We start from the raw sequence: 22,630 nt of genomic DNA, 5'->3' as shown, positions 1-22,630 counted from the left end.
GATATCGTAATGAGCGGAAAGAAAATGCCACAACTGCCAAGCGACTCTGCTTAGAGGAGGCCGTCCAGCAAAAACAATGACCGGCTAAAGAGGGGATTAGTCAGAGGAGCAACAAAGAGGCCAAGGGTAACCGGCAACACGATGCTCCCACCACCATGCTTCACTGTGCCAATAGTATTCTCAGTGTGATGAGCAGTGTTAGGGTTTTCAGGGGAGGTGAATACTTATGCACACCACTGTTAATTTTAACATGCAGTCCTCATGGTTAAATATATATATATATATATATATATATATATATATATATATATATATATATATATATAGCTCAAGGACACTTTGGTATGAGTCAGAGTGGCAGCGCAGATCAGCAGGAGTCGGATTTCATTTAGCACGTGATGAGAGCGAGGCGAGCTGACTGACAGGAAGTGTGAGGCGAGATGACTGACAAGACGATGGCAGAAGATTTGGTTTAATATAAGCGAGTTTGTCGTTGTAGTGCTATTGTTTTGCTGCCATTTCGTTAATGTGTTTAAAAAGTGTCACTGTTTTGCTGCCATTTTGTTATTTTTTTTAAGTCACTGTTTTGCTGCCATTTTGTTATTTTTTTTAAGTCACTGTTTTGCTGCCATTTTGTTAATTAAAAAGTCACTGTTTTGCTGCCATTTTGTTAATTAAAAAGTCACTGTTTCTGCCACTTTGTTGACTTTTTTTTTTTAAAGCATCCGTTTTGCTGCCATTTCGTTTAGGTTTTAAAAATCGCCGCTGTCATTTTGTTCACATTTTTTAAAAAGTGTCACGTTTTGCTGCCATTTTGTAAAAAAAATAAAAATTTTAAACACATCCTTGTTTTGCTGCCATTTTGTTAACATTTTTTAAAAGTGTCACTGTACTGTTGCTATTTTGTTTATTTATTTATTTATTTTTTAAAGTCACTGTTTTGCCGCCATTTTGTTAACATTTTTTAAAAAAGTGTCACGTTTTGCTGCCATTTTGTAAAAAAAAAATTGAACACATCCTCGTTTTGCTGCCACTGGGTTAACATTTTTTTAAAAAAGTGTCACTGTACTGCTGCCATTTTGTTAACCTTTAAAAAAAAAGCATCACTGTTTCGCTGCCATTCCGTTTTTTGTTTTAAAGATCACCGCTGCCATTCGAAAAAAAAAAGTGACCGTTCTGCTGTCGTTCCGTTTACAAACCCGAATACATGCGGCATTACACGTTACAGACTGTGAGAACGTCTTTTGTTTCTGCGAGATGATTAGACTTACGCTTTCATGTGCCAGTTATAATTTTCTCTCTGACTAAGTAGCATTTTCACAAACCTCCAGTCGGAGCTGTGTGTCTGATTTAATCCTTCGCTGTAATCTAATATTTACCGTCACTGGTGGATATAATTGGGACAGGATACAGGTACACGCTTCTACTGCAGCGAGACACACATCCTCCTCTCCTGTTCTTGCTCCCCTTTGCTCATATTATCCCATGATACGGCGGAATGTGATGATTTCCCCGCCCTGTAAAGATTCAGCTGCTACGGCCCAGAACCAGAGATCTCTTTACTCACACGTTGGGCCCAACCCCCCCCCCCCCCCCCACCGCTAATAGGTAAGAATGAACGTTTCAACAGCGCTCGCTCCCTAAACCGCATTGGATGTTTTGATCTAATCTAAGCGAGGTGAGCAAAAGCTGTTACCAAATGAGAAACGTAATATAAATATAAAAGCCGCGGAGGAAGCGCAGACGCGTACGAGCCAGACGGAGATAATTATCTCCACGGTAGCTTTAGGCTGCGGTTCAGCTGAAACTCAAGTTATTGTCACATTTTTTTTTCCCTTTGAACAATTTGCACAAATTGAGACAGACGGCTTTTTATAAACGGAGGGGAAAATAATGAAACGTTCCCGCGTCTTTTCGGAATAATCGAGGCGGAAAGTTTTCAGCTCATTCCCTGAAGGCGTTTTTTTAAATTTTTTTTTATTATTATTCTTTCTTTCTTTTTCCTCCCCAGGCTCATTAAATTAACAGCGTTGTGTCCACTTCAGGGTGTTTAGGCTCGCTGCCATCCGTTGATGCATATTGGGTCAGTTGTGCTGGCCTCGGCACACGTTCGACGTGATGGATGAGCGCGGGGTTGCAGGACGTAATAAATTAAACCTACAAGCACGATTAAGAGCACATCCACCCCTTCGCGCTCGTCGGATTAAAACGTGTTATCGATCACGGCGGGTGTAGGCGGAGCTGGTATGGAGGCTCAGGAGCATGTCATGGAAAAAAATAAAAACGTTACCGTATTTATGTATATATATATATATATAACTGTATATATGGATATTATCATCCGATATGTTTGGAGTGTGTAATATGATCGATGGCACAGATGTACGTTATTAGAACAAGTTACACACGGACTTGTATGGGGAAAAAAAACCTGCTGTAGGATCATATGATGATATTTTGAAGTTCTCTCTAAGGGGATGCTTGTTTAAGGAGTCTCCAGTGTCAGGACGTTGTAACATTAAGTGTTCTGACACGGGAAGGTCTTGAGGACGGAGGAGAATGTATTTCTCTGCGTTTTAGATAAGAATAAGTGAAAAAAAAGAGGGGCTGATGAGGGAACAACTGGTTATAGATGCTGTAACTTGTTTGGTGAACGATCCACAGCATTAAACGTAACCGTGAACTGATAAAAGAACAATGTAGCTTTCTTTAATAATCTTAACTGTTTACAAATGGTTGCCGGTAAACGTTAGGACACGCGTTTGACCGATTACGTTTACGTTTACGCCATCTGGGCAGACGCACTTACAATTAGAGCTGCGACGAACGATTATTTTCCTAATCGCTTAGTCGGACGATTATTTGTTCGATTAATCCGATGTGGGCGGGGCAAACTTTCAGTACCATTTCCCCCCCCCTGTTTATTTAAAATAAAATGAGTGTTACAAATATAAACTTCAGACTAAAACTTTACACAACTGTTTGTCCAATTATATAAGACTGAAAAGAACCCAATACGCACACACACACACGCACGCACACACACACACACACGCCAGATTATATATATTATTCATTTAGAACTGTAGTTTAATTCAGTGCGTTCTGTGCATCCATAACAAATAATGCATAAATACTTATATATAATATAAACTAATACGTAGGTTTATATTACATAATAGTATTTATGGATTACTTTTTATAAAAGGTAACACTGATAAACAGTAAACTGAAGAAAGTGATTGTCGGTGACTCTGGGTATCTGCTAAAGCTAGCGGCATCGCATTACGTGCGTATGACGTCATCGTCGAGCGCCGTCGACTAGCAAGCGGCTTATGCATACAAGAAAACGCTAGCGCACCATTTGACGATATTATCTTTCTAATATTCATACACTAGACCAGGGGTTCCCAAACTTTTCCAGGGCAAGACCCCCCCCAAATGGCATTAACATTTGACCGAGGCCGCCCTTTTGCAAGATGTCTTTAAAACACATTAAAAATACAGACTTCTGAATATATCCCCCTTTTTTTTATTAATAATTACATCTTACACCTTTACATTACATTACATTAGGAATTGATTGTGTGTGTGTGTGTGTGTGTGGTTGTCTGAGAGTGAGAAAGAAAAAAATCATGTATTTATTTATTTTTGACACCAAATTGTTGAGGCCCCCCGGGCGCCCCCTGGTGGCCTCCACTTTGAAAATCCCTGCACTAGACAGTAGAGTACATGGTGCATAGTGTAAGTGTATAGTACGTCATTTGGGTCACGACTTTAGTATTTACTCTCCGACGTGTGTTTTCGGAACGGTAGTAACGTAAAGTGAACGCACCCCGTGCTAATAATGAGTTTCATTAACAACGTTTTTCATAATCGATTATTATCGATTTTATACGTCTGCGCAGTTGAGTGCTAAGGGTCCTTGCTCAAAGGCCCAGCAGGGGCAGCTTGGCAGTGCTGGGGATTGATCAGGGATTGGTGGGTTCGTTAAAGGGACGTGCAGAAGGGCGGTGGGTGGGGCTCTGCGAGCTCGAACCCCTGCCATTTTTCTAAACGATTTAAAAGTTCCCCTCACAAAATGAATGAATAAACGATGATATTGAGTTCAAAAGCATCTGAATTCAAATTAACACGAGAGCGGTCGGAAGATTCATCGCGAGAGAGTCGGAGAATATTCCTATTCATCTGTCCGACTCGAGTCTTGTCATGACGCGACGGCGAGGCGTCTCGCTTCAACGATCAGACAGGTACGCTGAAACCACTAGCTCTTCTGCTAAACGTTTCGCAACGTTAGCAGCGTTGTAGATGCTAATCGCCGGTAGTTTTCAAGCTGATCGAGAGGGAATGTGTTGGGAAGTACTAGCTACAAGTTCATTACATTTCCAGACGTTCAGATAACCTTGTATGTAACAATGTTGTATATAACAACCTTGTATATATATATATGTGTGTATGTTATATAGTCAGTAAAGGCACATGATGCCAAACAGACAGACGGCAGAAAACGAAAGAAAATCTGAAGGAGGAGGAAGTGAAAGGGACAGCTTCAAACTTTGAGAGTAAAAGCCAGTTCAGCAGGAAGTGCTGCAGTTTTATGGAAATCAGACTGCCGCTGCCAAATGTAAACTTAATTGTGAAATGAATAGTGTTACTGGCTTTACAGGAAGTGACATGCAGTGGGTGTGGCACTACATTTGCGGATGGTAATACATTTCACAATGCTTAAATTTTCTTTTAATGATTGTTCGGATTCATCTCTCCACTGAAGGCTGCTGTTTTGTTGTAATTAATGTAAAACGGTCACAGTAAAAGACCGTTAGATGATATTAGCAGTGACATTCTCATGTTCATTACTGTGACCACACACGGTCTGTTTACAGTGTCCACCAGGGTGAGTAGAATGTCTACTTCAATTCAGTTAAAAGTAAAGTAGTTAAAGAGGTAAAGTTAGCTCTTTGGTGGCTCGCTGATATTAAACCAAATCTTCCGCCTGTCACTCGTCTCGCCTCAGTCTTCCTGTCAGTCAGCTCGCCTCACTCTTCCTGTCACTCGTCTCGCCTCAGTCTTCCTGTCACTCGTCTCGCCTCAGTCTTCCTGTCACTCGTCTCGCCTCAGTCTTCCTGTCACTCGTCTCGCCTCAGTCTTCCTGTCACTCGTCTCGCCTCAGTCTTCCTGTCACTCGTCTCGCCTCAGTCTTCCTGTCAGTCAGCTCGCCTCACTCTTCCTGTCACTCGTCTCGCCTCACTCTTCCTGTCACTCGTCTCGCCTCAGTCTTCCTGTCAGTCAGCTCACCTCAGTCTTCCTGTCACTCGTCTCGCCTCAGTCTTCCTGTCAGTCAGCTCGCCTCAGTCTTCCTGTCACTCGTCTCGCCTCAGTCTTCCTGTCACTCGTCTCGCCTCAGTCTTCCTGTCAGTCGTCTCGCCTCAGTCTTCCTGTCAGTCAGCTCGCCTCACTCTTCCTGTCACTCGTCTCACCTCAGTCTTCCTGTCAGTCAGCTCGCCTCACTCTTCCTGTCACTCGTCTCGCCTCAGTCTTCCTGTCACTCGTCTCGCTTCACTCTTCCTGTCACTAGTCTCGCTTCACTCTTCCTGTCACTCGTCTCGCCTCAGTCTTCCTGTCAGTCAGCTCACGTCACTCTTCCTGTCATTCGTCTCGCCTCACTCTTCCTGTCAGTCAGCTCACGTCACTCTTCCTGTCAATCAGCTCGCCTCACTCTTCCTGTAGGTCATCTCGCCTCACTCATCCTGTCAGTCAGCTCGCCTCACTCATCCTGTCAGTCAGCTCGCCTCACTCTTCCTGTCAGTCAGCTCGCCTCACTCTTCCTGTCAGTCAGCTCGCCTCACTCTTCCTGTCAGTCGGCTCGCCTCGCTCTTCCTGTCAATCATCTCACCTCACCCTTTCTGTCAGTCAGCTCGTCTCACTTTTCTAACTTTAATTCTAGCGCCCGATCTCTAACTGACCTAGATGATTGTTATTACTATAAAAAAGCAAAACGACAATGGGGGTGGTGCCAAGGTTGGCAAGTAATCGGTGTGCAGCCTGAACACCCTGTAACACCGGGAACGCCAACTACCGCACGAACGTGTTGACCATATCAACAATAATACCAAAACATATTTTATCTGTTGTTTTGTTTTGTTTTTTTTAGATCACATGGCGCATCCTCTGTACAAATCACTACGAATGAGCTGTTACTATGGAAGCCACAATATATCAGAACTAGCTTCACTACTGTCAGCAATCTTGCTATAGAAAAAGAATCGACACCTTCTGACCAATCAGAATTGAGAATTCGACAGCGTTGCCGTATAAAGAACTTCATCACCATACTGATATTGTACAGGAATAATATTTCAGCCCTTACTGAAGCGAGAAGGAGTGGTACTTCCTTGAAGGATCATTAATCTGAGCTAATCAGAGAACCGAAACCGAGCAAAAAAAAAAAAGTGCATGAAATAAAGATCTGAGCAGATCCTGATAAATTCATCTCCCTTTCAAACTGCACTGATAAACTATGCAAAGAGCTCAGGCTCCGTTTCATCCGCTGAACCACCGGCTCATATATCAGATCGTCCGAATGAATGTGAGCTCCATGGCCGAGAACGAGGCCTCTCATCATGGTTATTTCAGCCACCGCCGGCGTTCATAAATAATGCACAAGCCGAGACCATTACCGCCTCCTGCACAATGAGCTGCTGGGTATCTGCTACGGGTCAGTCCAACCTCGTCGCCGTCATATCGGCGAAATGAGTTTCTCACCGAGAAATAAATCGTCAGACGCGAGCTCGAGCCGGGGTTGATCTTGAAGGGACGCTGCTGCGGAGAGTTCAAAGTGCGCTGCTCTTTTCGCTGAGGAGAGTGCTTTAAGGTATCTTCTGTCACTTCTCGCTGGTTCACCACGATGTCGCAATAAATCACCGCGATCCTTCGGGTCACTTTCGAACCTTCTGTAATTTCCCTCCATCGCTAAAATAAGCAGGGGAGGTTGATCTCGAAGACCTCATCTAAAATGGCAGCCATCTAATAAGCTGCGTTATTACTGCGCTGGCTCACGGGAACGCTGCCATGTGACGAGACTCGGGAGAGCTTATATTTTTCGAAGATGAAACCTGTCACCTTTAGCGATGACTGATGAATAAACAACAACAACAACAACAACAAGAACGTATCGTTACATTACATCACAAGCAACAGCTTGTTTTGCCATTCAGAAATAGTGGAGACACTGGCGCAAACGGAGCAACTCGAGAGTCCCAGAATGCAATGCGGCTACACGACGATGAGTCACCGGAGAAACTCGGATTGGCTAGTCAGCGATGTACAAGATGACGAGAGCAATGACACTGATCAGAAGGTCAGGAGTTCAAGCCCCAGCACTGCCAAGCTAATACTGTTGGGCCCTCGAGCAAGGCCCTTAACCCTCAACTGCTCAGGTGTATGAATGAGATAACCGTAAGTCGCTCTGGATAAGCGCGTCTACCGAATGCCGTAAATGACACGGACGGCGGTATCGGCGTGAGTGTTGGAGCTTTGGATGCTTGAGGAGATCGTACAGATTAACGGACTAAAGCGCCGCCGCAGCGTCACTCTCGGACTCTCGAACGGCAAAGCGCTATTACGCCGATGACGAAATGTGGAATGGAATACGGTACCGTTTTTCCTTTGTCCCATGCGCTATATCCGATCTCGTTGATCTCGGCCTCTGTAACGAAACACGATTCGCAGGAGCTTGCGTTCTTTAAGAATGAAATCCTGACTCGCAACGTCGCACGCTGCGCTTTTTTTATTGTGTGTGTGTGTGTGTGTTGTTTTAGACTTGTTAACATTAAGAAATCGAAGAAAAAGAGAAGCTGGTGGCGTATGGGGTGATAAACCCGTCTCGCCACGTTAAACGTAACTATAAAAGGATCGGAATAACTATAACGGGATCGTTTGCGGAATGGCTGCGGCGTAAAGAGAAAAAAAAAAGAGCGGAAAAATATCACGACGGGAAACGACCAGCGTGCTAACAGGAACTCCACTTCATCACACCACCCTGTGGATGATTATTTTCCCGTAACAGCGTGCCATGTAGTGTTTTTATCCCTTACTTATCGTACGAGACTCTACGGGCACATGCCTGCGCTGGAAGCTGCTTGTTCTGATCAGCATGAAAACACTGAAAAATGGCGTCAAGCTGTGAACAAACAGAAGCAGTGGGGTTTTTACTGCAGCGCCGCTGCTTCAGGTGTAACCGCACACGATTCATACAAAAACTCATCTCTCCACTGCTGAAATATTTATGACTGGATAAGAGCTCGGCAGGTTATGATGAAATGGCCTCCCGTCACTGCGCCGGGGCTTTTTTTTTCCGTCTTGCTCTGGAATCTGGGACTCGTTGAGAGAGCGAGTGTGGAATTGGTTTGAGTCGAGTGTGGAATTATCACACAGACGTGAATAGAAGCGTATTGGCTTCAGAACGTCTCGGCTCTGGGTTACTGATCAGAAGGTCGGGGGTTCAAACGCCGGCGCTGCCAAGCTGGCACTGTCGGGCCCTTGAAGGAAGGCACTTAACCCTCTCTGCTCCTGCTCCAGGGGGCGCTGTATCACGGCTGACCCTGCACTCTGACCCCAACGTCCTGGCATGCTGGGGTATGTGAAGAAAAGAATTTCACTGGGCTGTAATGTATACGTGACCGATAAAGACTCGTTATCATTATCATCGTCGAAAGATTGCGAGCTCGATCCCTGACGACGGAACCCGGCGGTCGGGATGTCGGTATCTGTTCCGGTTACGGCGTATTTTAACCGATCGGTATCGGTTCTGTTCGGCACTGACCTTTGTTTAAGCCTCCGTTTTTACGTCAGCCGTCACGCGGGGCACGGTCTCCGGCAGGACTACGCGACTGAAATGTCTGCAGTGTGGAAATATCTTACGCTGGAAAAAAGCGAAGCAGTCCACTTGCGAGCATGTGACGATGCGGTAGCGATGGAACCGCGTTCAACACTAGCGATTTGACGGAGTACAGCGAGGTCGCTCGGGTAACTCGGGGGAAAAGCTGGCAGAAGCAACACACCCTGGAGGACGCTTTTAAAACGGGACAGGATTTTCCTCTGACAGCGACAAGGCCAGGAAAAGATTCCAGCATGGGGAATTGAAGTCATCGCTTTGGAAGACCAACCCATGGCTGTAGTAGAGAACACAGGTGTGTGTGTGTGTGTGTGTGTGGGGGGGGGGGGGTCAAAATCCCATCCACAATTTAATCACAGTTCTCAATCGACGCCCGCGTCTGGTTAGCGTATAAATTACGGCTTACGCCCGGGCCGTGTTTATCGCCGTCGCTGTCGCGCTGCCCGATAACCGGAGGAAATATACGGATTCTGGGGGGACTTTGGGGGGGATGAGATGAGATCGGCCCGGTTAAAGCTTGAGAAATCCCGACACTTCCCATGGAGAAAGTTATCTAATGATGAGTTGTTGTTTTCACGACTCAGGAAAACACCAAAAAAACACCTCAGTGTTGAACGCTGAAGTATCTGAGAACAACCCAAAACCTCGACTCATCTCCTGTTCTGTCCCAGGAGCACTTGAGGTGTGAGGCAGGAACGCACTCTGGATGGGATGCCAGTACATCTCAAAGCATCATGGACGCACACATTCAGCCCTAGGGGCAGTTTCAAAATCCCCTATCCACCTACTACAAGCTTAATATGTTTTTAGACAAAGAGAGAAAGACATTATCATGTGACCACACACACACACACACACACACACACACACACACACGTATATATATATATAAATAATCGTATGTTGCAGTCCTGTTTGCTGATAACTCGGATCTCTGTGCGTGAGTCTTAGCGCTGATCTGGAGAAATCACTTGATGATCGTTTAAGACTGCAGCTTGAGTAAGACAGGATTTGGAGGAAAAGCCCTTAAGGCAACACAAATAAAGAAATCTAGTGTAAACGTGACCGGTGGAGAGGAGAGGAGAGGAGAGGAGAGGAGAGGAGAGGAGAGGAGAGCTGGCAGGACAAGCTCTCGTCCTAAATCTGCAGCCGAGCAATTACACGCGAGATGCTGAAGGTGCTGGATTCAGAAGGAGAAAAGAGACGTTTCAATCGCCGAGCTGTGATGATACACACAGCTGCAGCGCGGCGCCCGCCGAAAGACACAGAGAGACAGACAAGGAGAGAGACAGACACAAAGAAATATATAGACAAAGAGAGATAGAGGGACAGAGACACACAAAAAGAAAAAACAGAGAGAGAGAGAGACACACACACAGAAAAGGAGAGAGGGAGAGACACACACAAAAAGACAGAAAGAGGGAGAGACACACAAAAAGAGAGACAGAAAGAGAGAGACACACACACACACAAAAAGAAAGAGAGATACACACAAAACGAGAGACAGAAAGAGAGAGACACACACAAAAAGGGAGACAGAAAGAGAGAGACACACACAAAAAGGGAGACAGAAAGAGAGAGACACACACACACACAAAAAGAGAGACAGAAAGCGAGAGACACACACAAAACGGGAGACAGAAAGAGAGAGACACACACACAAAGAGAGACAGAAAGAGAGAATCAGACAGAAAGAGAGACACAAAGAAAGAGACAGACAGAGAAAGGTATAGACAAAGATAGATAAAGAGAGACAGAGACACACCGAAAAGAGAGACAGACGGAGAGAGAGAAAGAGAGAGGCATGCACAAAAAGAGAGACAGAAAGAGAGAGAGGAAGAGACACACGCAAAAAGAGAGAAAGAAAGAGACACACACAAAGAGAGACAGAATGAGAGAGAGAGAGAGAGAAAGAGAGAGAAAGAAAGAAAGAGAGAGAAAGAGAGAGAAAGAAAGAAAGAGAGAGAGAGAAAGAAAGAGAGAGAGAGAAAGAGAAAGAAAGAAAGAGAGAGAAAGAGAGAGAAAGAAAGAGAGAGAGAGAGAGAGAGAGAGAGAGAGAAAGAAAGAGAGAGAGAGAGAGAGAGAGAGAGGAGAAACAGAAAGACAGAGAGACAAAAAACTAGAACAAGGCATAAAGATATAGAGAGAGAGGGAAAGACACAAAAAGAGACAGAAATAGACAGACACATATGAAGAGAGACAAAGACAGACAGAGCACGACAGACAGATAGGAGATAAAAAGAGAGTACAAAAGAGAGACACACACACACACAGAGCCAGAGAGACACAGAGATAAAAAGAGAGACAGAGACAGAAACTGATCAAGACACAGAAAGAGCGAGCGAGACAGAGAGAGAGAAGTGACGTCTCGGTCGGGTTGCGGCGGTTTCTCTGCGCGGCTCTACAACGTGTCTCCATTAACGATACGCGAAGACGCTCGTTTGCGTGTTTGCGTAAATGGTGTGAAGTAAGACAATATTTACAGAAACAATATTTAAAGGAGGAGTCTGCACGTGCGGAAGAGTAGAGCTGGACCGAAAGCTCAGCACACGTCTGTGTGATTAAGTTTCGACTACGGCGCTGATTAAACGCGGTGAGATGTGTCGGAAAACACTCGGTATGAATGACAAATAAGAGTGTGTGAGTGTGCGGTGTCTGGATCGCTAATATGAAAGCACACTGATTACCGAGCTGCGCTCCGGGATCGAACCTTCGGAAACAAGCTCCTGCAAATTTATCCCCTGCCCTTCGGTCATACTCGTCCACACACGCGATGGCACCGCCGCTGCTCGATTAACCTGCTAGCATAAGACTTCTGATGTACTCCGGACGGATCTACGCTTGACGAAGACGCTAGGACGCTCGGGGTATAAGTGTGTGTATGTGACCTCGCGCTCTCTGCACCTCTCTGCACCGCCATCATAAAGTCTATTTTTACCCTGTGGCTCTGTGTGCCGAGCGCTGCAGTGAATATCTGATGCCCCACGCAGGTGAAAGTCAGAGAGAGAGAGAGAGAGAGAGAGAGAGGGACGAGTGTGGGCCGCGTGCTGGAAGCGAAGCTCCGCACGGACCCCTGACGCACCGGCCGCAGTGGGCTGCAGCTCTCAAACGACGTCCTACTAAAAAATTCCCGGATCGATAGAGCGGGGCCGACGATCGAGCTCGCTGGTCGTGGGCCGTTTTAAAAAGCACCGTTTTTAGTGCCGTGCTGTTCATCTTGAAGATCCACCCACACGTTGTTGATGACGTCGAGGTCATTGCAGATCGGTGTGAGGATTCGAACAGCTTCGGCGTGCGTTTCTCGTTGGAGTTCACGATGGATTTTGAGGTGTGTTTCGGATCGATGTCCTTTACTGACTGTGTTGCGGAATTCGCTCATCCATCTTCTATACCGCTTATCCTTTTCAGGATCACGGGGGACCCTGGAGCCTATCTCAGGGAGCATCCGGCACGAGGCGGGGTACACCCTGGACAGGGTGCCAATCCATCACAGGGCACAATCACATACACACTCACACACCCGTTCATACACTACGGACACTTTAGACACGCCGATCAGCCTACCGTGCATGTCTTTGGACCGGGGGAGGAAACCGGAGTACCCGGAGGAAACCCCCGCAGCACGGGGAGAACACACAAACTCCGCACACACAGGGCCACGGTGGGAATCGAACCCCCGACCCTGGAACGTGTTAACCACTAAGCCACCGTGCACCCGGAATTTGCTCCTATTTACTGGAACTCGTTCTTCAATCGAATTGCGCGAATTCCCGGCTGCCGCGCAACCCCAAAGCATAACACGTCCACCACCAGGCTAAAGGGCTAACGTAGCTTACGAAACACCTCTAGATACACATATCTAGATAAATGTTTTGCATACTTCAGGCATTCCCTTTCGACATAAAGTCACAGGAAAAGTTTCCTTCTGATGACTCTTCCATGCAGATCACGCCTGTGCAAGCAATGCAGATGAATAGACCGCTCCTGTGCCAGCTAAACCTTCTGGAACTTACGGGTTCTTAACGTCACATTAGGTTCACCTATCTGCCCCGCGTCCCAGATCTTTCCTTCCCCTTAACCGCCGCTCCGTAATGATGTTCCGGACAGTCGGAATCGCGCCGATATCTTCCTACAGTCTTTCTCTGCTTTACAGGAAATATTCGAAATATTTAGAATCACTGCTCAATATGCAGTGTTACTGAAATCTGGATTCTGATTGGTCAGAAGGTTTGACAGTAGCTCCGACGGTAGTAATAAGTATTGCTAATAAGGAACTTGTTTCGCGGCGGTTTCACAACGTTGAACGTAACTACAAACGGATAAAAAGTACACCGTGCCATTGTAATATTTGGGAAGTTCCTCTGTGTCATAAGAAGAATAGATCACTACCGGACGTGCTCTTGTAGGGACAACCAGCCCTGCTTCGTCACACAGCCGTGTCGCTGATCATGTTTTGCTATAGCGGCGCGTCCTCTCATCCTGTCGTGTTGTGTTCCTTACTTTACGCCGATCGCCGAGGCCGAGGCCCCTCGATCAGAACGGGTTTGATAGCGCTCGGTTATGAATACGTGACTCAAAACAAACTGCTGTGCCGAAACTGAGGAGCAAGAGCTCGAGCCTTATCGTCACACTGCAGATGTAACCTGTGTGTGTAAATGTGTTGCCTGAGAGAGAGAGAGAGAGAGAGAGAGAGAGAGAGAGAGAGATTGACACAGGGAAAGACAAAGAGAGAGACAGTGAGGGAGAAAAGGAGACAGAGAGATAGACAGAGAGAGATAAAGGGACAGAAAAGGAAAATAAAGGGGCAGAGATTAAAGGACAGAGAGAGAGAGAGAGACAGAGCGCGGACGGGAAGGCGGAGATGATGACAGGGATGGAGAAAAAGAGACAGATGGAGAGAAAGAGAGACGGAGAGAGACAGGGAAGGAGAAAAAGAGACAGAGGGAGAGAAAGAGAGACGGAGAGAGACAGGGAAGGAGAAAAAGAGACAGAGGGAGAGAAAGAGAGACGGAGAGAGATAGGGAAGGAGAAAAAGAGACAGAGAGATTAAAAGACAGAGAGAAAGAGAGACAGAGTGCAGACGGAAAGATAGAGATAAAGACAGGGAAAGAGAAAAAGAGACAGAGGGAGCAGAAGAGAGAAAGAGAGACAGAGAGAGACAGGGACACGGAGAGATTAAAAGACAGAGAGAAAGAGAGGCAGAGAGAGACAGGGACACGGAAAGACAGAGAGAAAGAGAGGCAGAGCGCGGATGGAAAGGCGGAGATGAAGACAGGGGTGGAGAAAAAGAGACAGAGGGAGAGAGGGAGAGAAAGAGAGACGGAGAGAGACAGGGAAGGAGAAAAAGAGACAGAGGGAGCAGAAAAGAGAAAGAGAGACAGAGAGAGACAGGGACACGGAGAGATTAAAAGACAGAGAGAAAGAGAGGCAGAGAGAGACAGGGACACGGAAAGACAGAGAGAAAGAGAGGCAGAGCGCGGACGGAAAGGCGGAGATGAAGACGGGGATGGAGAAAAAGAGACAGAGGGAGAGAGGGAGAGAAAGAATACGACCCGCGTCGCAGGGGCAAACAGAGGGGTCACATGTAGCGCAGCACCTTTCAGCCAGATTCCATTTTTGAGTGGTGTATTTAGCGAATCTCGCTTTTTTGGGGGAAACTACCGCCGCTCTGTTCCTTCCGGAGGCGGAGGAGATGTTCCCGCACCCGACCTGCTCTCCCACCGCTAGCGGAACCTCCTCCACCCGTTCTCCCTTCTCCGGTACACACCTGACACGTGTCTCCGCCACGGCGTCTCCCCGCCGGCCTCAGAGGCCATGGCGTCCCGCTCGCACTCTCCCCCACGCTCGACTTTCACCGGTCACTGACACTCGCATAAACTTCACATTTACTAATTAAAAAGAGAAAAAAAAAACGCTCTCACGCACTCCACACCACGAGAGAGAGAGAGAGAGAGAGAGAGAGAGAGAGAGAGAGAGAGAGAGAGAGAGAGAGAGAGGCGTGTTTTCGGTGTCTTTATCTGTACATTTTAAATCTATTCTGAATGATGTCTACACGGCTCTATGGACATTAATACGACAGATCGTCTTCAGACTCGAAGCTTTTTTAATCCAGAGGAGAAAATAAAACACAGACAAAGGTTGAGAAATGACTTCCTCAGTCACTGGCGCACATTAAGAAGTTCCTACTAAATGATCGTACAATGAAACCCAGAGCTGGGATTTTAGCACCGCCTTCAACGCTCTCTTCTTTTCCCCCGAGTCTTTCTGTACACGGATTCCCGGAAACTGGAAAGCATTCTCATTTCCTTCTTTCTCCTTTCTTCCAGGTTGAAGGAGGCAAGGGCTCTTATTTCATCAGCGCTGTAGATCTGGTTCTCCTTTCTCATACGCACGGCCTCCATACGCCGATGTCTGCTCCCGCTCATCACGTAGCCGGATTTCTCAAAGTCCGCGATCTCGTCGCTGGCGAGGCCGATCTCACCTCTCCTCGGAATACGCTTGCCTGCTTTCACGTACTTCGCCATGGCGGCACCTTCACCGGGTAACAGGGCACGGCCGAAATCTAACGGTTTCTCATACTGCGCCGTGTGAGTTGGAGGAGCTTCAGGACCGACCACGTTATCATCCAGAAGAGTTTTCTCCACCCACGGGACTCCGAGATCATCGTCTTCCTCGGAGGACCGATCACTGCCGGAACCGCTCGGCTCTTCGCGGCTCTTTTTAGCCTTCTTCTTCTTGGATTTCTTCCGTTTACTTTCCTTCTTCTTCTTGACCTCTTCTTCTGCGTCACTTTCGGATTCGGCGTCCTCCGAGTGCTTGCGACTTTTCTTTTGTTCTTTCGATTTTCCCTTCTTTTTCTTCTTCTCAATCTTCTCCTCTCCGGGACTTGTCTCGGAGCTGCTGTTCGTCACGTCCGCTTCAACTGGAGTGGGTTCGTCCGGGTCCGGCTCTCGGACTCTCGGTGAAGCGCCCCAGACCTCAGGACATCCCCGCTCAGCGATTCTCTCATGCTCTTGCGAGCGCCTGGCGAGGAAGGCTTCTCGTCTTTGGCTTTGGATATCGTCTCTCTTGTAGTAGTGATCGGATCTCGGGCCCGCACGGTGTCCCCGGTCCCGCTCGTCAGCCCAGACCGACTTCTCCCGTCCTCTCGTTCTGGACCGAGCGCGCGAGCCGCCCGTCCGGAAGCGTTTCCGGCTCTTCTCTCTGCTATCGGACCGTTTCGACTTGCGCCCGTCGGTCCCGTCGTGTCTGTGGTCGTCGGCCGCAGGACTCGACACGCGCTCCCGCGAGCGGCTCCACGCACTTCCGCCGCTCGAGCGGCTCTGGCGGCGCTTTCTCGGGCTTCTGGCCTCCGAGCGGTTGCCGTTGAGCTTGGGCATCGTCGAGCGCTTTGCTGTGTTTAAACAGTCTCTTTCTTTTACGACACGCTTCGAGTGCTGCTTTCTGAGATAAAGAATTCCATCACAATAGGAATTTAGAATTTAGAATTCACTCATGCGTGCGCTCAGAGGAACTAGCTGTGCCTTTAGATCCTCAGAGCGGCCGAATACGGACTTCGACCCCGACTGACCGTCCGGACCGTGTTGACAAGAACGAATCACTGATCCGTGTATCGGAAATAAAAGCATTTCGAACAACAACAACAACAACAAAAAAGGTCTAACTGTTATTTACGTCGCCGTGTCGTGAGCTGTGCCGAGTTTGTAATGGCGCCCCCTTTGACTTTTAGACTCTCTTTATTTACCAATTATTTAGGGGGGGGGGGGGGGACACAGAATAATCACTCATTCAAAAAGAAACAGAAAAAAAAAAAATTGATCTACATGTTTCAACATGAAAAGTATAGAAACGCTTAGATTAATAAAACAATCGCCGGTGAAAAACAATTCCACCACCGTCCTGCGCTCTCGCCCGTTACCCACAATCCTCAGAGAGAGAGAGAGCAATAGAGAGAGATAAGGAGAGAAAGAGAGAGAGCAATACACAGAGAGAGACAGGAAAGGAGAAAGAGACAGAGACAGACAGAAAGAGAGTGATAGAGTGACAGAGAGAGAAAAAGACTCAGAGAGATTAAAAGACAGAGAGAGAGAGAGAGAGAGACAGAGCGCGGACGGAAAGACGGAGATGAGGACGGGGTGGAGAAAAAGAGACGGAGGGAGAGAGGGAGAGAAAGAAAGAGACGGAAAGAAAGGGAAAGAGATAGAAAGAGTGGGCGGAGAGACAGGGAAAGAGAAATAGAGGAGAGGAAGAGAGACAGAGAGAGACAGGGAAGGAGAAAAAGAGACAGGGGGAGAAAAGAGAGACTGCGAGACAGGGAAGGAGAAAAAGAGACAGAGATTAAAAGACAGAGAGAAAGAGAGACAGGGAAGGAGGAAAAGAGACAGAGAGAGAAGAAGAGAGAGAGAGAGAGAGACAGAGAGAGAGAGACAGCGCAGGAGAAAATGAGACGTAGAGAAGGAGAGCAATAGAGAGAGTGACAAAGAGGGACACTGGAAGGAGAAAAAGAGACAGACTTTTAAGACGCCTTTAACGTATTCAGTTTAGGTATATTTACATATCGACATTTTTTATATAATTATTTTCGTTTAAAAAAAAAAAAAACAAAGGAAGAAGAAGCACCCCCTCAGACCCCCCACCCACAACCCGGAAACCCAACCCCTTCAGTCCTCCTACAAGTCCATCGTACTCATATAGTGTGCAGAAGTCCACAGCGTTGTTCATATTACGGCTTTTCTTGCGGCTAATGTCCATTTTCTCAGTCGGGACCGTCTCCGTGGCGACGGCACGCCCAGGGTTTCACTTTTTATTGCTTGTTGTGCAGACTGAAGGAATTTTTTTTCTGTCCGAAAACTAGCGAGTCAGTTAGTTAGTTAGTAGTTAAGTAGTTAGTTAGAGGTGTGATGAAGTTTCCCATAACCGCACATCTCACAGCGTTTCATTCCTCTTACACCACAACAATCTGGCAACGCTTACACGTTTTAGGTAATTATACAGTATAACGCCGTCGTCCTTTTGATCAATTTCTAGTTACATGCAACGTTGTGGATGTGGATGTGGATCCCTCACCACTCGCTCTTATTTCTCTCTACTGAAGTTAATACGACAAAAAAAAAAAAAAAAACCCCTCTGTCACGTTAACGAGGAACCACAACGCGTTAACTCGTCCGTCCTGAAGTTACAGTGACACTCGTGACACTGGAGACTCCTTCCATAAGCATGACATGAAAACGTCTCCTTACTGAAAACGTCGCCGTGTCAACGAGGACGCGTTTGTCTGTTCTTTTCCTTTTTTTAAAAAATCCGTTTCTTATTAGGCTTATAGTTATCTTCTGACCAATCAGGTTGGAGGATTCCACAGCGCTGTGGTGGAGAGACAGCGAGCGGATCGGTTTGTTCGGAGCTGGTGAGATTGGAAATCCGGCGGGGGCACTCCGAGGCGCCGGGAGTCAGACGACTGTGTCGTTTTGTATTCTGAGGAAATGCTCACGATCCCGGCTCAAAAAACAAAACACAAACACAATCCGCGAAATCTTCACGTGATATATCGGGTGTGACATTTTCGACAGGATTATGATGGTCTACATCGTGTAGTGTGGCGCAGGTGTTAAAAAGAAAGGAAAGTTCCCCACTACACGCGTCCACGTTCTGTTCCACTTTCTCGGGATCGAACCTTCGGAAACAAGCTCCTGCAAATTTATCCCCTGCCCTTCGGTCATACTCGTCCACACACGCGATGGCACCGCCGCTGCTCGATTAACCTGCTAGCATAAGACTTCTGATGTACTCCGGACGGATCTACGCTTGACGAAGACGCTAGGACGCTTGGGGTATAAGTGTGTGTATGTGACCTCGCGCTCTCTGCATCTCTCTGCGCCGCCATCATAAAGTCTATTTTTACCCTGTGGCTCTGTGTGCCGAGCGCTGCAGTGAATATCTGATGCCCCACGCAGGTGAAAGTCAGAGAGAGAGAGAGAGAGAGAGAGAGAGAGAGAGAGGGACGAGTGTGGGCCGCGTGCTGGAAGCGAAACTCCGCACGGACCCCTGACGCACCGGCCGCGTCCAACCGCAATCGGGCTGCAGCTCTCAAACGACGTCCCCTAGGATGGAGAGCTGAAAACCATTTCTCGGGCGATAAATCGGGTTCGCTTGTCACTTTAAAAAGAACAAAAGATCCATCCATCTTCTATACCGCTTTACGGTCACGGGGGAACCTGGAGCCTATCCCAGGGAGCATGGGGAACAAGGCGGGGACAGGGCGCCGATACATCACATTGCACAATCACACACACACCCATTCATACACTACGGACACTTTACCGTGCATGTCTTTGGACCGGGGGAGGAAACCGGAGTACCCGGAGGAAACCCCCGCAGCACGGGGAGAACATGCAGACTCCACGCACACAGGGCCACGGTGGGAATCGAACCCCCTGGAGGCGTGACGCGAACGTGCTGACCGCTAAGCCACCGTGCGCCCCTAGAACAAAAGATAAGATTTAAAAAAAAAAAAAAAAAAAAAATTTATTTATTCCCACACTGGGCAAATTCCCCGGACGAGGTCGGAGTTTCACCCCGGCGTCTGTCTTTCCTTAAAGGCACTTCAGGAAAGTGTTCAATTCTTTATTCAAAGCTAAGGCGGGGCGTTATCATATAACAAGGGTGGGATGATATGGCGAAAAATATATATTTATATGTATATATATTTATATATCATCACAATTCTCAAAGTCATGGCTATGACACACGACATGTATCACGACGTACAGGACTGCTCACAAACCTATGCGCAGTGTTGCGTTCTTTTTAAAAAACTCTTTGAGTTTCGAGTATCACGGAGTGATATTTTTGTCACACTCCACACCTTTATTCAGGAACAACACGCTTGTAAAAATGCTTCCTTCAACCGCAAGCATGCGGGAAAACTTCTGACATGCAATTTCCCATCAGAACAAGACAGAAAGCTGTAGCTGACAGTCTGGCGGGCGTCGACCTCTGACCTGTGTCTGCCAGCTATACTCACAGTAACAGGCGGGTCACTCCGATCTGCCCTTACAGGATGTTATTTTCACAGGTGGAGCCTGAAGCTATGACGACGTGACCGGCTTCTCCTTGGGATTAAGGTGTTTTTCTCAATTCTTTTCCTGGGTTGTTTTTTTTGTTTTTTTTGGAAAACAGCAAGGCAAAAGCTTCAGTGTGAATGCTGCTTCATAATACGCATTATCATGATCCTTGATAATGAAACCGCGTACTTACCTACGATATAGTAGGAGGAATACGTGTATCTCTATATACCATATAGAAGGCAAGTACGCGGTTCGGGACGCGGCCCGCGGCTTCGACCGGTCGTCTATTAGCGCGTGTAGCATGACAAACGATTAACCGTAAGGTTAACAATCAGACACCCGAAACTGTATACGGTCCCGTAACGAAGACCGACTGTATGTGGATACGTGAAATCCTGGCGGGAACGTCGGACGGCGTGGCGCGGTGACGTGACGACGTGTGCCGTTAATCGATCTACGTTCTAGAACGTGTAAAACGGGAACAAGGGGATTTTCGAAAAGCGACTCGTGTAGACACCTTAATCGGAATTACTGCGCGTCTTATTCAGAATAGAGGTCCATAATTAGATCACCGCTGTCCGTGCAAACGTAGTCGCTGTCCGCAACGTGAAACCGCTGGGAAATCGCTTATCGGCGTCTTTAGTACGCAGGTCCTTCGAGTGCGAGTGTGTGGACGGTGTGACGCGGGGATGTGGAAGCTTTATGGGAGAAGAGCCGCAGCACGAAGCAACGACTCCCGCCCCTGCGTCAATCCCGTACCTTACCTTTGCGTCAAACTGCGATCAGAGACAATGTCTGAAACCCAAACGCAGGACCAGACTCAACCCCCTGATAGTTCTACCACGTCTACCCTGTTTGAAGACGTCACGGAGACGACCACTTGCGGGCTCCGTTTAGTGACGGCACGTCCGGTCTCGCGTCTCGGATGACGTCTCAGGCTCTCGACAAGTCTTCCTGACACGATCGGGACACAAATTTACCGCGTCGACAGCCCGCAGACGGATAAAATAAACCGTTTCCTCCGGCACTTTATTCCTTCCCCTGTGCCGTCTAGGCTCCTCGCTTTCTCCGGTCGGGAAAATAAATAAATAACATGAACCCGGCTCCCGTTTCGACTGATTAAGGCTGAGATGTGTGAAGCAAACGGCTTTATTTCGCTGGGTGTGTAATGGGCCTTGGGACAGCGCTGAGTAATCTACATAAGAAATGAGACATAAAAACCTAACAATAATGCAAACACTGCAGGTGTGCTGTTACACAAACACAAAACAAGAGGAACTGCAGGAAGCAGACGCCTTCACAATGAGTTATGTTCGTACTCGATTTTGCAACACACCGCAATCATTATGTGTGCGTGCGAGCGCTGAAGAGAGACCGGGATGCTTTGCTTCATTAAAATGCCATGAATTTCCGAAGAAACAGTTCAGCTACGCTTTGCTGCAGCGCTTCTTCTTAATCAGCTGACTCGGCTTGCTGTGAAATATGGTCGCTGACTGCGTGGGCTGTAAATGATGCGATGCACACCAACTAGATACAGATCTATACAAATACTGTTTCAGACTTCACGGTGTTTACGTACGCGGGAGATTCGGCTGCACTTAGCACAAGTCTGTTCGACATACAGTAAGCGGCTTCGTTTAACAATTCTACACATCTTCAAATGTCTCATCTGACGCTTGACATGCGTGTAGTGAATATTCAATGGAATGTTTTTACTGAATTTCCTGCTATTTTCCTGCTTTAGTATTATTTTTAGAATGTTGACATGTTACTACTGTTTTCTCCGTTTTCTGCTGTTTTTACGAATGAATGAATGAATTTGTTTGTTTGTTTGTTTATTTATTTAAAGTTGAGGTTGCTTTTTCTCTGAGGGAGTTTAATCGAGTGTAAACACTCTGTAAGTACTCAGCGCTCTGTAAGTACTCAGCGCTCTGTAAGTACTCAGTACTCAGCGTTCTGTAAGTACTCAGTACTCAGCGTTCTGTAAGTACTCAGTACTCAGCGCTCTGTAAGTACTCAGCGCTCTGTAAGTACTCAGCGCTCTGTAAGTACTCAGTACTCAGCGCTCTGTAAGTACTCAGTACTCAGCGTTCTGTAAGTACTCAGTACACAGCGTTCTGTAAGTACTCAGTACTCAGCGCTCTGTAAGTACTCAGCGCTCTGTAAGTACTCAGTACTCAGCGTTCTGTAAGTACTCAGCGCTCTGTAAGTACTCAGTACTCAGCGTTCTGTAAGTACTCAGCGCTCTGTAAGTACTCAGCGCTCAGCGTTCTGTAAGTACTCAGCGCTCTGTAAGTACTCAGCGTTCTGTAAGTACTCAGTACACAGCGTTCTGTAAGTACTCAGTACTCAGCGCTCTGTAAGTACTCAGCGCTCTGTAAGTACTCAGTACTCAGCGTTCTGTAAGTACTCAGCGCTCTGTAAGTACTCAGTACTCAGCGTTCTGTAAGTACTCAGCGCTCTGTAAGTACTCAGCGTTCTGTAAGAACTCAGCGCTCTGTAAGTACTCAGCGCTCTGTAAGTACTCAGCGCTCTGTAAGTACTCAGTACTCAGCGTTCTGTAAGTACTCAGTACTCAGCGTTCTGTAAGTACTCAGTACTCAGCGTTCTGTAAGTACTCAGCGCTCTGTAAGAACTCAGCGCTCTGTAAGAACTCAGCGCTCTGTAAGTACTC

General features: G+C 47.1%; 2 protein-coding genes across 5 annotated transcripts in view; both read right to left on the bottom strand.

The window, feature by feature from the left end:
* Positions 1-22,630, bottom strand: part of galnt18b (UDP-N-acetyl-alpha-D-galactosamine:polypeptide N-acetylgalactosaminyltransferase 18b) — a 107,535-nt gene that overhangs the window by 59,678 nt on the left and 25,227 nt on the right. The window lies entirely within an intron of this gene.
* On the bottom strand, positions 13,977-17,484 carry LOC108271242 (NF-kappa-B-activating protein). Its single transcript, XM_017478675.3, has one exon. It carries the CDS (start codon positions 16,270-16,272, stop codon positions 15,127-15,129), a length of 1,146 nt encoding a protein of 381 aa, XP_017334164.1. The 5' UTR covers positions 16,273-17,484; the 3' UTR covers positions 13,977-15,126.

Source organism: Ictalurus punctatus, chromosome 10 (assembly GCF_001660625.3).
Source record: "Ictalurus punctatus breed USDA103 chromosome 10, Coco_2.0, whole genome shotgun sequence".
Taxonomy (NCBI): Eukaryota; Metazoa; Chordata; class Actinopteri; order Siluriformes; family Ictaluridae; genus Ictalurus; species Ictalurus punctatus.
The sequence above is the reverse complement of the archived record's forward strand: the minus strand, read 5'-3'. Positions and strand labels throughout refer to the sequence as shown.

Bases quoted from the DNA above. Each gene is read 5' to 3' on its own strand.
- LOC108271242 (XM_017478675.3), bottom strand. From the start codon at position 16,272: ATGCCCAAGCTCAACGGCAACCGCTCGGAGGCCAGAAGCCCGAGAAAG.